The sequence below is a fragment of the Megalobrama amblycephala genome, linkage group LG13 (assembly GCF_018812025.1).
Source record: "Megalobrama amblycephala isolate DHTTF-2021 linkage group LG13, ASM1881202v1, whole genome shotgun sequence".
Lineage (NCBI taxonomy): Eukaryota > Metazoa > Chordata > Actinopteri > Cypriniformes > Xenocyprididae > Megalobrama > Megalobrama amblycephala.
Genome location: NC_063056.1, coordinates 21295607 through 21309538, shown reverse-complemented (window position 1 = coordinate 21309538; position 13932 = coordinate 21295607). Strand labels below are relative to the sequence as shown.

The window sequence follows — 13932 nt, the reverse complement described above, 5'->3', positions numbered from 1 at the left end:
TAGCTTGCGTGCGTGTTTTTGCGTGTGTCCCTTTAAATGCAAATGAGATGCTGCTCCTGGACTGCTTTACAAAAGATGGTGGAGCTTTACAGCTCGTGCTTCGTTTGCTCAACAACAACAAAGGTGGAGAATCTCACGCAGCCAAAATGACGATTGTCAGTATTAGTGTTCAGTCTTACATCTTTCAAAATGGAGTCGGACACTGATGGAGAAACTCAGGAAGAAGTTACAACTTTAAGAATGCAACTGGACGCTTCTGAATGGTTAGTGGATAAATTTATGTAGTTGCAGTGGAGCTGATTAAACTCATCGACTAGCATGTTAATCTAGTCCTAACATGGCCTCGCCCCCTTTGTTGCATGTTCTCGGGGGCAGGGTTTATGTAAATTTTAGGGTTAGTGATGTCACTAACCCGGGAAGAAGCTCGTTGTAGTCCCCACCAGCCGTTTGTTGTAGTCCTTAAACAGAGAATTATTTAAAAGAAAATATCTCCCTTTGCATTGAACTTTGAGCGTGGTAACTTTGCAGATGTTGAGGGCCAGATTTACTAATAGCTTGTGCTAGCGCAAACCATCTTTTGGCATTAAAAAAAAAACTACTGTCAGGATTTACTAAAGACACGCAGTAAAAAAATAGTGCTGAGTAGGTGTGGATACAGTTGTTTTTGTGGCTAACCTTATTGCATATGCATTTGTAGGATTTTCCCTTTCGGATGCAAAATTTATGGGAGGAGAGTATTTAAATGAATCATGCAAGGTTATTTACTAAGGTTTGCACTAGTCAATTTACTGGTATTTGGGCCATTATTTACCACCACAAAAAAAGCACATTGTAAACCAGACACTAATTTGCGTTACTCTTGGTAGATTGCGTGTTCTTTAATTTGCATGTCAGTAGATCACGGGCAGAACTTTCCACTCACATTTGCACTTTTATGGGATTGTGCTCTCACACTAATTTGCCATGTTTAGTAAATCAGGCCTAAAAACCTAATAACCTAAGAAGTGTCTAATGACCAATATTTAGAACCTTATTTGTTTTAATTTGTTCAGATTTTGAAGCAATAATCACTAAATGATACAATCACTAAATGATACAATGATGCATTAGGGATAAACAAACAAACAAACAAACCTTCCTGACAATAGATCATAAAATGTATACTTTGAATGCAATGTTAGTTCCTTTGGATAAAAGCGCCAAATGCAAAAATGTAAATAAATAAATATAGGTCTAACTGTTAAGCCACAATATACTTAAAAATGAGTATGTGTTATTTAAAAAGCTATTATCTAAACAATACATAAGTTTCTTTACATTTGAATACTGTTGTTAAAATATGGCCATTGGTCTAACCATAAAACTTGCCAAACTGTATGCAAATGCAGTAAGACTGCGCACACTTTTGTCTAAGAACAGAAAAACGATACTGAAAGGTGATACTGATTCTTGTGCAAGAGATGAGCAAAAAGACAATGGCCTACCTCAGAAGAATGTAATAACATGAAATACCTCAACACAGCGTGCAGTTTCTTGTTCTCGCCATCTTCACTGACCCATATTTGGGAATGATGTATTCAGAGCTTCATCCAAGTACAACTGCAGTGTAACTGTGCATTTCTACAAGCTTTAGCTCATAAATATTCAGTCTGGGCAAAACCACCGCGATTTTCTGACATCAAACTGCTTATACAGCGTAAGACATTCTGACCCATGTAAACCAGAGCCTGGTTCAAAGCTGGAAACATCTGTAGAAAGACTGGAGTGTGATTAAAATAGCTGCAGTGTACTATCTCCCTTTATTTTTTTCTCTCTTTTCATGAGTACTGCAGCTGACTGTATATTCAGACTCAGAATGTGGGAGGGAACGAGAGGAAGAGAAGTGTTTCTCTGGCTCTTTATCATTCTGAAGCTGTAGGACGCTAGTTGCCAGCGGAGGGGCCGTTGGATGGGCCATTTTGAGGTGGCAAGTGGAGCTGCAGGAATAATTAGCAGCATAGCAGTGGGGGTCTGGAGCGTGAAGGCTAGAGAAAGAGAGAGACAGACAGGGAGTGGAGCCAAGGGGAGGAGCGGTCCTCCCTTCTGTTGGCACACGGCAACACAAATGAAATCCCCACAATATGCTTCCCACGAGGCATGGAAAGAGCGAACTGCGACACTCCCGTAGTCGACGTCCTTATGACCAGGTAGAGCGGGACACGGAGCCATCATAAGGCGAGCGATTAGCATACCGCTATGGCTCTCTGGTTCACTGTGAAGAGACATGCAAATCATGCAGTCTTTACACATACACATCCATGAAGGCAAATAGCAGCACATAAATGCACACAGGAGCCCTCTAAAACACAGAAACAAATGTGTATAATGTAAACTGGCTGCAAGAAGTGGCAATATATCAATATGGTCACCGTGATTTTGCCAAGTAATATTTTGTAGATCCTGGAACAATATTCCTGTCTGAAAATTTAGTCCTAACCATTTCCCTAAACCTAACCCTAACTTTACCCATAACTTATCCCTAAAATCAGAGGGAAAAGACGAAGATGAATAACACTGATGTAGAGCACCTAACCCTGGTTGTAAGCCTAAACTCGATATAAACTCTTTAAAAAAAAGCCCATATTTCCAATTGCCAAAGCAAAGTATCACAATACATTTTTTACCTTATATGTCCTCTTTCACTTGGAAAAACTTACCATAAAAGGGTTAGTTTACCCAAAAATTAAAATTCTGTCATTAATTACTCACCCTCATGTCATTCCAAACCTGTAAGACCTTCGTTCATCTTCGGAAGACAAATTAATATATTTATGATGAAATCCGAGGATTTCTGAACCACACATAGGCAGCAAAGGTAGTAAACACATTGTTAAAATAGTCCATGTGACTGCAGTGGTTCAACCTTAATGTTATGAAGCGACAAGAATACTTTTTGTGCGCAAAAACAAAACAAAAACAACAACTTTATTCTCTCCCCTGTCAGTCTCCTACACTGTTGACGTAGTGAACGCAGTACAGCGCTTCCGTGTTCTACGTCAGACTTGTTATTTTCCGGCTCCTGCGTCGGCATCACACGCATGCGTCGTTGTGCTCGCGTATACAGCGTCGGCCAATACTGAGCCGGCGTTTGTATGTAAACACAGAAGCGATGCACTGCGTTCACTGTGTCAACAGCGTAGGAGACTGACAGGGGAGAGAAGAAATTGTTGAATAAAGTCGTTATTTTCATTTTGTTTTTGCACACAAAAAGTATTCTTGTCACTTCATAACATTAATGTTGGACCATTTTAGTCACGAGGACTATTTTAACAATGTCTTTACTACCTTTCTGGACCTCAAAATGTGCACTGAAGTTGTTGCCTATGTGTGGTTCAGAAACCCTTGGATTTCATCAAAAATATCTTAATTTGTGTTCCAAAGATGAAGGTCTTAAGGGTTTGGGATGACATGAGGGTGAGTAATTAATGACAGAAATTTCATTTTTGAGTGAACTAACCTAAAAAATTTATGGATATTGCAGCTTTATGCACCATAGCCTGTGTGTAATGCTGAGATCATAATTCTGTTTTGTTATGATGTCCCTTTTTCGCTTGGTTTCCCAAATCAAAACAGTGTCACAACAGTGACTTCTGTTCTTGTAGCAGCCAATCTCAAACATCTTGGCAGGGCAAATGAGAGAAGACGTGGCCATTGTTTTGGCCAGTAGGGTGTCAAGCTTCCTCTTCCTCTTTTTTTTTTTTTTCTGGGCTCTCTGGCTCATATCTGGGCCAAGCTGCACAAAGAGAGTGTTATAGCGTGTTCTATAGCTTTAAGAACTTCCACTGCCCATGCTGTTTCCACGGCAACTGGTGAATAAACTGCTTCAGAGGCAGTTTCCAGTCTAATAATAACTAATCACACTGAATGAAAATTCCACACAAAGACATGGCCCTTTCCTGCATTAAACCAAACCAAATCCCATCATTTTATAGAAAGATGGCATTTTAAAGGTAGACATATTTACACAAAGACAACCCTCTAAGGCCCAAATGATCCAATGGTGTGTAATTAAGATATACATTTTTACACTCATTAAAAGGCCAACAAAAACCTTCAAATGTATCAAGCAAAATGTATTTGAGTTGTCCACAAGAGCATAAAATATGAATAAAAATATATATGGGAATTTGTGAGTTGGTGTGTTTTAAACAAAATGTATTTCATTATAAACAATAGTGATTGTCTTCTTTAACATATGTAGTTAGAGAGCTATTCTGAACCATTATATTATTAACCACATGCATTTTCTCTGTACAAACATTTAATGTATGCAAATCCAATATGAAAGCCAGCATGTTTCATGCACTGCGTTCTGGCATTAAACAAACATAGCAAAACATCATTTTTGTCATAAACATCTGTGCATATACTCAGAACACATTAAAGATTGTTTTAATTAAATCTGCTGTATGGCTCTGGCATGTCGTGGAGAGGAGGAGAGGGGGGAGTGAGAGAGAGAGATCTGTTGATACATAACGACAATGACGCCTATGACCAAAAAAGCGCTACATTAAAACCACACAATATCACACAAACGCGTCTTTTTACGTTCTTGGTCATTAAAGGAAACAAAAGAAATGGCTCGACTTACCACATCGGGATTGAGGCGTGCTAAAATGGCGAAGGTGGAGAGTCTGTCACACAAGCATTTGGTTGTGCTGGAGTCGACGGGCACGGCTCTACAGCCTCGCGCAGACCAGGAGCCCAGCAACGACGAGCTGCGGAGCGGAGACAGACAAGAGCGCGGAATGAGATCAAATCCCTGCGCGATAAAACAGCTATTTTCCCTAATCCAGCAGAGCTCGCCGTAAGAGAGCCGGAGCGCGAGAAAAGACAGTGAAAAGACAGATGAATGGACGATGTGATGCAGCGCACACCTCTGCTTTCTGCATGGCCAGGTTAGCTGATGTAAAAACAGCTACAAAATGTAAGAAATTATTAAGTGCTGAAATAAAATAAAACAAATACTGTTTAAGTAGCAAATCATTTATTATCAATAATAATAATAATAATAAATGTAATACTAATTAATTAAATTATTATTATTATTATTATTATGCTACATTGAAAAGAATGCGCATTTTTAAACCCGGGTAAACATAATCCTGGGTTATCCCGTTTCACACTGCACACATATTATCCAGGGTTTGTACGCTAATTAATCTTGGGTAGCCAGGTTCCGGTTCACATGACATAATAGTGGGTTAACCTTCCTATCAGCTTGTTCATGAAGCACTGACATCACGTGACGAGCACGCGATCTGTAAAAATTTGTAAAATGTCGGCATACAAATTTGGTGGCAGAACCGAATTTACGAGACTCTTAAAGGTGCAATATGTAATATTTTTACAGTAAAATATCCAATAACCACTAGGCCAGTGTTATATATTTTGTTCACTTGAGTACTTACAAAATCCCAAATGTTTTCAACTATTTGTAAATCGTGAGAAAATTGCAATTTTAACCAAGGCTCCGGGACGTGTGAGGAGTCGCCTGTCAATTGCGTCATACCCGCGTTAACCCTCGGTTTCCGGTTTTATTTTGTAGAAACCATGGAAACACCAAAGACGCTTTAATATATTACACATTTTAATAGACATAATTATTTGTATTAACAGATATACATAATTTTCTCCATCATACAATACGTTTCAAAATTAATTCCATGCCATTTATCAACACAAGCCATCCAATATTTAATATGATATTCTAAAATCGATCTATCTTACTGCAGTGTGTCTCAAACAAGTGTCTCGCAGTAGCCACCGAGTGAACGCACAGAGTAACGTTATAACATCATTTTCAACACACTCAAATGTATCTAATATGATAAACAGAGCTGTGTTACCTCATACTCATGACCGAAAAAGCGGAAGCTCCCACAACACTCGGTCCTGCTAAGCTTCATACTAAATAACCTCATCCATGAACATGATTTTTTCCCGCGTCCTATCACTATTCTTTAGCACCGTCCGTTGAGGTGGAGACCATATGTCCCAAGATTCTGCGCTAAAACTTGGCGTCATCAAGCTACGCCTTTGTTTTGAATAGGCTTCTAGCGACCTCTAGCGGCCAAAATGATTACATATTGTACCTTTAACTGTGTTAGCATCACAATTCAATGCCATTTTTTACTCAGACACTGAAATTAATAAAACGCGTAAAACTTTCTGTGCACCGTAAAGAGTATGAATATTTAATGAGGGAAGCGTTGACTCAGTATATTATTGGTTGTCTGTTGGTGAACAACTCACCATAGCACCGCATCGTTTTACTTTATCGTTAGCACAGGAATTCGGTGTAAGTGCCTACATTTTATAATCATCAAAATAATAATAATAATAATAATGTTGTTGTTGCTGCACTGGTTCTAGAGCTTGCTGCATTGCAAAACACCAAAATACCTCCAAACTACACAGAATCACTTTGAAATGAAAGTTCCCAAAGGACAGTTTGGGTTAGCCTCACCGTTCACACCATGTTTAGCCCGCAGCAAGTCTTACAAGTGGAGTAAAGAACAGTCTCTTTTACCTGTCAAAACTTTGTAAGTTTATAAAGTGTGGAGGAAATGTGCAACAGAGCAGAGGATGGATATTACACTGGGACATTGAGACCTGGAGCACAACATGAGGGGGGGGGAAAAACTGAACAGTCAAAGTGTTTTAGGTTTACTATTTACTATCTACAGATAGATTAGCATACAATGTCCCATATGTTCAGATACAGAATAATGAACAAATCATGGTAACACTTTAAAATACGGTTGCATTTGTTAACATTAGTTAACTATATTAGTTAACATGAACAAAAGATTTGAAAGATACTTCTAAAGCATTTTCAAATCTTTGTTAATTTCAACATTTATCATGCAGTTAAAATCAAATGATTTATCTGTTAATAATATTATATGGATCTGAGCTACCATGAACTAACAATGGACAGTTGTATAACATTAACAAAGATTAATAAATACTGTATCAAATGTATTTTTCATTGTTAATGTTAACTCACGTTAACTTATTGGACCTTATTGTGAATTGCAACCCATTTACTCACTGCAGACCAGCATGAATGTTCTTTCTAAATCACCATGTGCTTGACTGGAATAGAAAACTGTGAATAATATAAAATATCATCGAATATTATAATATATGGAGAGATTAAGACATACTCTAAAAATAAATGTCATCAAAAAGCTGACTTTTCATAGGACCCAAAGGAAATTAAACCACATCTTTCTGTTCTTTGCAAGAAATTGAGTCAGTTTTATGCTTGCCATTAAACCTGCATCAAAGCAGATGACACTAAAAGCATAAATATCATAAATACAACTAAAGAAACCCTTATGTTGTGGTTGGTGCCCAAAGCCACTAAATAATTAGTCTATTAAGCCACCTACACAAATTTGAATCTCATAATCTTGATGAGGAACCCTCTTGACAGCATGATTCGGCTGTGTCTGATCTGACGCTCAAATAATTGTAACAAAGACCTCATAATGACATCAATGAAAGTGATATGAAAGTCATATCAAAACATACCCACTCCATGCACTACTGATCCAAATAGCAAGCCATCAATCATGTAGTGTCCTCTTCATCCAGCTGCAACGTGCAGTCAATATATTCCCGCACACTCACACACACACACGCTTTTCCACACAAACTCAAGGCTACCGGCACCATTCCAAACCCACTGTGCGGTAGAGCTCTGCAGTCTAGGATACCCACAATGCACTGGGGCTAGAAGAGCGTTGAGGGCCAAACAGTATAGAGCTGGAAGCACAGTGTGTTGCAGCCCCAGGGGAGGGCTCAGTGTTAACATTAGCACATAAACCTGAAACTATATATATTATCACCCACTGCACAGACACTGTGCGTGATACGATTAAGACTTTGTGTCGACCACACAAATATAAAGACAGCACAGCACGGCTGTGTAATTGGATCACCAGGCTTGCAGTCCAGCTGTAGTGTGCATGTTTGCAGAGAACATGCCAAGTACAGATGCATGAGAAAAGCAAGCTTGTGCCATATAAACAATTAAAGATTTTTTTTTTTTTAAATATATGAATGCATGCAAAATGTCATAAGGTCACTATGAAATTAAAATTGGCAATTCTTTTTTAAAAATTTTTTTATACAGAATATTGCATTATTAACTAAATGATTTATCCGTGCTTTTTTTAAATTCAAGCGCCCTTGTAACCTTTAAAGGATTAGTTCACTTTCAAATAAAATTTTCCTGATAATTTACTCACCCCCATGTCATCCAAGATGTCCATGTCCTTTTTTCTTCAGTCGAAAATAAATTATGGTTTTTGATGAAAACATTCCAGGATTATTCTCCATATAGTGGACTTCAATGGCCTCCAAACGGTTGAAGGTCACAGTTTCAGTTCAGCTTCAAAGGGCTTTAAATGATACCAGATGAGGAAAAAGGGTCTTGTCTAGCGAAACGATCAGTCATTTTCGAAAAAAAAATGTAAATGTATATGCTTTATATAAACAAATGATCGTCTTCCAAGTTGTTCCGCCAAAACCGTACTTTCGTATTCTTCAAAAAGCTTACGCTGTATGTCCTACTTCTTCCCTATTCTACTTACGAAACGAACGCAGCGCCAGTTCCATTTTTTTCTGTAAGTAGAATAGGGACATACAGCGTAAGCTTTTTGAAGAATACGAAAGTGCGGTTTTGGCGGAACCACTTGGAAGGCGATCATTTGTTTATATAAAGCATATACAGTTGTATTTTTTTCGAAAATGACTGATCATTTCACTAGATAAGACACTTATTCCTCGTCTTGTATCGTTTAAAGCCCTTTGAAGCACTGAAACTTTAATTTTGACCTTCAACAGTGGAGTCCATTGAAGTCTACAATAAGGAGAAAAATCCTGGAATGTATTCATCAAAAACCTTAATTTCTTTTCGACTGAAGAAACAAGGACATGGACATCTTGGATGACATGGGGGTGAGTAAATTATCAGGAAAATTTTATTTGCAAGTGAACTAATCCTTTAATCAAAATAACTTCCCCTATGTCGTGTAGCGACATCTCTTTTCTCTGATGATGTGAACTGGCGCGAGAGCAGGAAAAAAAGTTACTCACATAAGATTGCATCAATAGCAAATCACAAAGATTCAACCAATTTCCGGTGGACAAATTCAAGTCCCACCCTACATTTGTTCTTGTTTGTGAAGCTGTTTCACTCGGATATATGTCACAATAGTGAAGAAATGACTATCACAACTTCCATTTCATGCCGACTTAAATGTTGCTGTTTGAGCATGAAAAAGGTCTGCAAAGTTACAAAACACAAAGTCCTCTCCAAAAGGAGCTATTCCTATATCAGCAAGCACAGTTTCTGAACACTCTGAAATGCCTCGAATGTAGTCTTGAGTTTTCTTCTGGGAAGGTCACAGTATTCCTCATTTAAAGGATTAGTTCACTTTCAAATGAAAATTAGCCCAAGCTTTACTCACCCTCAAGCCATCCTAGGTGAATATGACTTTCTTCTTTCTGATGAACACAATCGGAGAAATATTAATAAATATCCTGACGCACCCAAGCTTTATAATGGCAGTGAACAGGGTTTACGAGTATGAGCTGAAGAAAGTGCATCCATCCACATCCATCCATCATAAACGTAGTCCACAAGGCTCCGAGGGGTTAATGAAGGCCTTCTGAAGTGAAGCGATGTGTTTGTGTAAAATAAATATCCATATTTAACAAGTTATGAAGTAAAATATTTAGCTTCTGCCAGACCACCTTCCGTATTCAAGTTATGAAGAAAGTGTAAACTGGCGTCGTGTCAGTTACACTTTTTCCGTAAGTTGAATAGGGAAGGTGTTGGATGTAGAGTAAGCATTTTGAACTGCAAGAGTTTTACACTTTCTTCGTATGTTGAATATAGAAGGCGGCCTAGCGGAAGCTAGATATTTTACTTTGTAACTTGTTAAATATGGATTTTTTTTTTTTACACAAATGCATCGCTTCGCTTCAAAAGGCCTTCATTAACCCCCCGGAGCCGTGTGGAGTACACGTTTATGATGGATGGATGTGGATGGATGCACTTTCTTCAATTCGCAAACCCTGTTCACTGCCATTGTAAAGCGCGAATGCGTCAGGATATTTATTAATATTTCTCTGATTGTGTTCATCAGAAAGAAGAAAGTCATATACACCTAGGGTGGCTTGAGGGTGAGTAAAGCTTGGACTAATTTTCATTTCAAAGTGAACTAATCCTTTAAATAATTCCCAAACAAGGCATAAGCAAAAAAAGTTGAGTTGCATTAGTAGTGTGTTAAAGCCCAAAGTATACTTCACTTTTTACTCGAGGGTCAGTGTAGAGTGCGTGTGACGCGAATTTCGTCATCAGAACTGATTTTTGTAACCGTGCGTACTTGTACGCACATATCACACATGCAAATTTAATTTTGTTTTTGCAGTAATTAGTTTATCCATAAGGTGGCAACCGTGCCCTAGGGACGTCGATTCACAAGGTAGTCAAAGAAAAACTACATAAACAGAACAGACCAGACCAGGGCTTTAAACTCACGGTTATGGTAAGGGGCGTGACATTTCTGAAGCAGCTGACCAATCACAACACACTGGTCGAGATGACCAATCAGAGCACATTGTGCTTTTTGGAAGGAGGGACTTCATAGAGAAAGGAACTTAACAGTGAATTACTGACAGACTGGGAAGCAATGTAAAATATGCAAAAAATATTGTTTTTTGAACATTCAAGCATGAAAACCTATTCTTGTAGACCCCCAAAACAAAATCAAGACTTTGTAAAAGGGCATAATATGGCCACTTTAAGTAAATGTATGAATGAGAAGGATCATGTATGAACCAGCAAGAAAAAAATGACTGGCTTGTATCGCTAGGGTGTGATTGAAGTGCGAGTCAACAGAAAGCCCACACTCTTTAAAGCTGTTAAGTAAAAGACAGTCAGTGACAAGGACGCCTCCTCGCATTCCAATTTCTCTCCCAAATATGAACTCATTAATCATAGCAGCTGTCCAAGATGGATTTTAATTTCGCACCGAACACACACCAGCCTCGACTCCTCTGCCTCGCTCAATGCAGGCAGATTACATTTCACTGTCCTCTTCCTGTCTCTAACCCTCTCTTTCGCTCCCTTTATCTCACTCCTTCCTCTCTGTCACCCTTCTCCTTGTCTCTCTTCTTTTCATCTTCTCATTTCTCTGCATTAATGTTTTTTTTTTTTATTCTTTTGTTATAAGTGGTGCTTGGTGCGCCTTTTACTTTTGTAAGAAATTTAATTTATGATGTTTTTGTCAGCTGAAAGTTAAAACATTTTTTTCCGTAGACTTATTATTCTTGTCCCTATAAATGGTATGTGGACTTTCTAGTTTTTTTGAAAGAATTCTCTCATGCTCAAAAATACAGTAAAATTGTAAAATATTATTACAAATTTAAATAACTATTTGTGTTTTAATATATGTGATCCGTGCTGGCAAAATGAGTCGCAATAGGCAAATTTAAAAAATATATTTTCACAGTCTCTATTAAAAAAAACGTTATTGGAATCCGACAAAAAATGATTGAACTACACCCGTTTAAAATCAATAGTCAGCAAAGTCAGTTTTGAGAAAAATTGAGTTAAAGTTCTGAAGGTTCCAAAACAAAATCACCTAGCAACCATACCTTAAAATTCCTGTTAATAATATCTAATTTGGCACACACCTGTTCAAAACCAAATATCTATAGGGAAATATAAATATTCAACTTTTGTACTGTAATTCTGTTTATCTGTCGGTCAGCGCCAGTAAGTAAGTACTCCTCTCAGAAAACAAACAAATAAAGATAGGCCTACTTTTAGATGTTTAATAGGCCTATTTGAAGAATTTGGATCGCTAGATGAGGGCTTAATGAACTCATTTTTGTGAAAACCTCAAATTCGACCAAAATCGACATTTTTGACTTGTTTTGCCTGTAGCTCATAACTAGCCCGTGCGCATTCCGAACCATTTTGTCAGCACAGGTCACATATTGTAAAGTGTACAATTTATTCCTCTGATGAAAAAGCTGAATTTTCAGCAGCCATTACTTCAGTTTTCGGTGTCACATGATCCTTCTAAATCATTCTAATATTCCAATTTGGTGCCCAAGAAACATTTCTTATTGTCACTGTTGAAAATGGTTGAACTATTCTGTGGTTAATCACACACAGTAAATCACACACAGTTTCTGCCAATCTTGTTAGATCTTGAGTACATCTAGAGTAACAATGCATCCTTCATATCTCCGAAAAGTCTTTAGTTTTATCATATTTATAAAAGATAGATACACTAAACCGAGTCATTCCAAAAAAAGCAGAGCTCCTGGAGGCGTGCCTGCCGTCAGTGCCGTGGGCGGAGCTAAAGAGTCATGAGCGCGCACGGCTTTTGTGTAGAGATCGTATAGCTGCGACATCATTATAAATACAAAGGGAACAAAAACGTTCATGGTGTTTACATTTTATACACTTTTTGGCGCCGGGTTGGTGCCGATTGCCAACAAAACACTGATGCAGCTTTACTCACCGCCCGCGATCTTTAAATCCAGCACTGAACTGGGACTTGTTTACAAAGTATTCATCACCAAAATCCCGGGAACAAACAAACATACGTGCACAACTACATTGCTGCCCCGGAAAAACAAACTTCATCCTCTGTTCCTTGAAGCTGGGTTCTTTGGGAAGCTGAAAAAGGTCATCTTTCCCTCACAACGAAAAACAGGAGCTGCGTCTCATTTCGGAGGCTGCGTCCTTCGGAGATCGCATTTGAAGGCTGAATACTTCATCAAGGAAGTCATATTTAAAAAAGTAACCATAATAAAATTGACTGATATTCATTGTGAGGTGTAAAATACTGTAATTTGTTTCTTACGTTGCAATCTAACGCTTTTTTTTCTTAAATGAGACTGCCTCGATGATGTATGCAGCCTTCGAAGGGTGCAGCCCCTGAATTGGGACACATCCACTGTTGAAAAATCTCTCGGCTTCCGTATCCCGAATCAAGCGCGTTGATGGGCATGCTCTTGCTCTGAGTGATGTGCGTGTGCACGCTTATCAGGGAGAAGTGCCCAACAAGGAATTCCACTCTCTTTTGACGTCATACAGGACAAACTCGAAAAAAAAAACTCTCCGTAACAGTCCGAAACCAGAAGTAGTGTATTTAGCACAGAAATAATCCGTCATACGTCCAACTTGTGTTTTGAAACTTTGGCCAAGTTTAGCATGAGAATGCAACTCTTTAACAGTGTAAATAAGTCAGAATGCATGAAATAGCATTACACCCCCCCACCCCCCTTTAAGGTGATGCTTTTGACTTGGACCAGCAAGGAACCAAAGAACACCCTAGTGACTGCACAGCAAAGCACTAAAAACCAAATGAAGCTCCTTAGCAATGGCACAGCAATGCCCTTATAACCAATAGCAGCACTATTGAGTTTTGTACTCACATTTTCTTCAGATTTTTTTTTTTTTAATTCTATTGTTCTCTGTCTTTTCCCCCTCGAGGCAATGGCAGAAAAAGTTTTTATATCTGTAACATATCTATATGTATCCATCTAAATGCAAATGTTCCACCTACACTGCATTAAGTGCTATGGGCACAGACTAGTCTTTCACAGTTTTAACAGACAAAAGAGAGCCCAAGCAGATGGATGTGTAGGGGGTGAAAGTACAAGCATGACCAGGAGGCCCACGGTTCTTTGTTAAAGTACAACATAATTCTGCTGCTCCTCGTCTGTCTGTCTCTTTCAATAGAATCTGGCTTCACAGACGCAGTCTCAATTTTTTTGCTTGCTCTCTCTGCAAAGAAAGAAGAAATGTTTCTGTTCATGTTTGCTAATGAAACAAAACTTATTCTCATGGTA

At 38.4% G+C, this 13932-nt stretch overlaps 1 protein-coding gene across 12 annotated transcripts in view; it reads right to left on the bottom strand.

Annotated features, from left to right (window-relative positions):
• adgrb1a (adhesion G protein-coupled receptor B1a) overlaps positions 1–13932 on the bottom strand; it is a 116627-nt gene that overhangs the window by 22552 nt on the left and 80143 nt on the right. For all 12 annotated transcript variants that reach the window (XM_048152060.1, XM_048152063.1, XM_048152058.1 and 9 more), the window contains one exon: positions 4631–4757. In XM_048152060.1, the coding sequence (XP_048008017.1) occupies positions 4631–4757 (127 nt within the window). The remainder of the gene's footprint in view (positions 1–4630; positions 4758–13932) is intronic.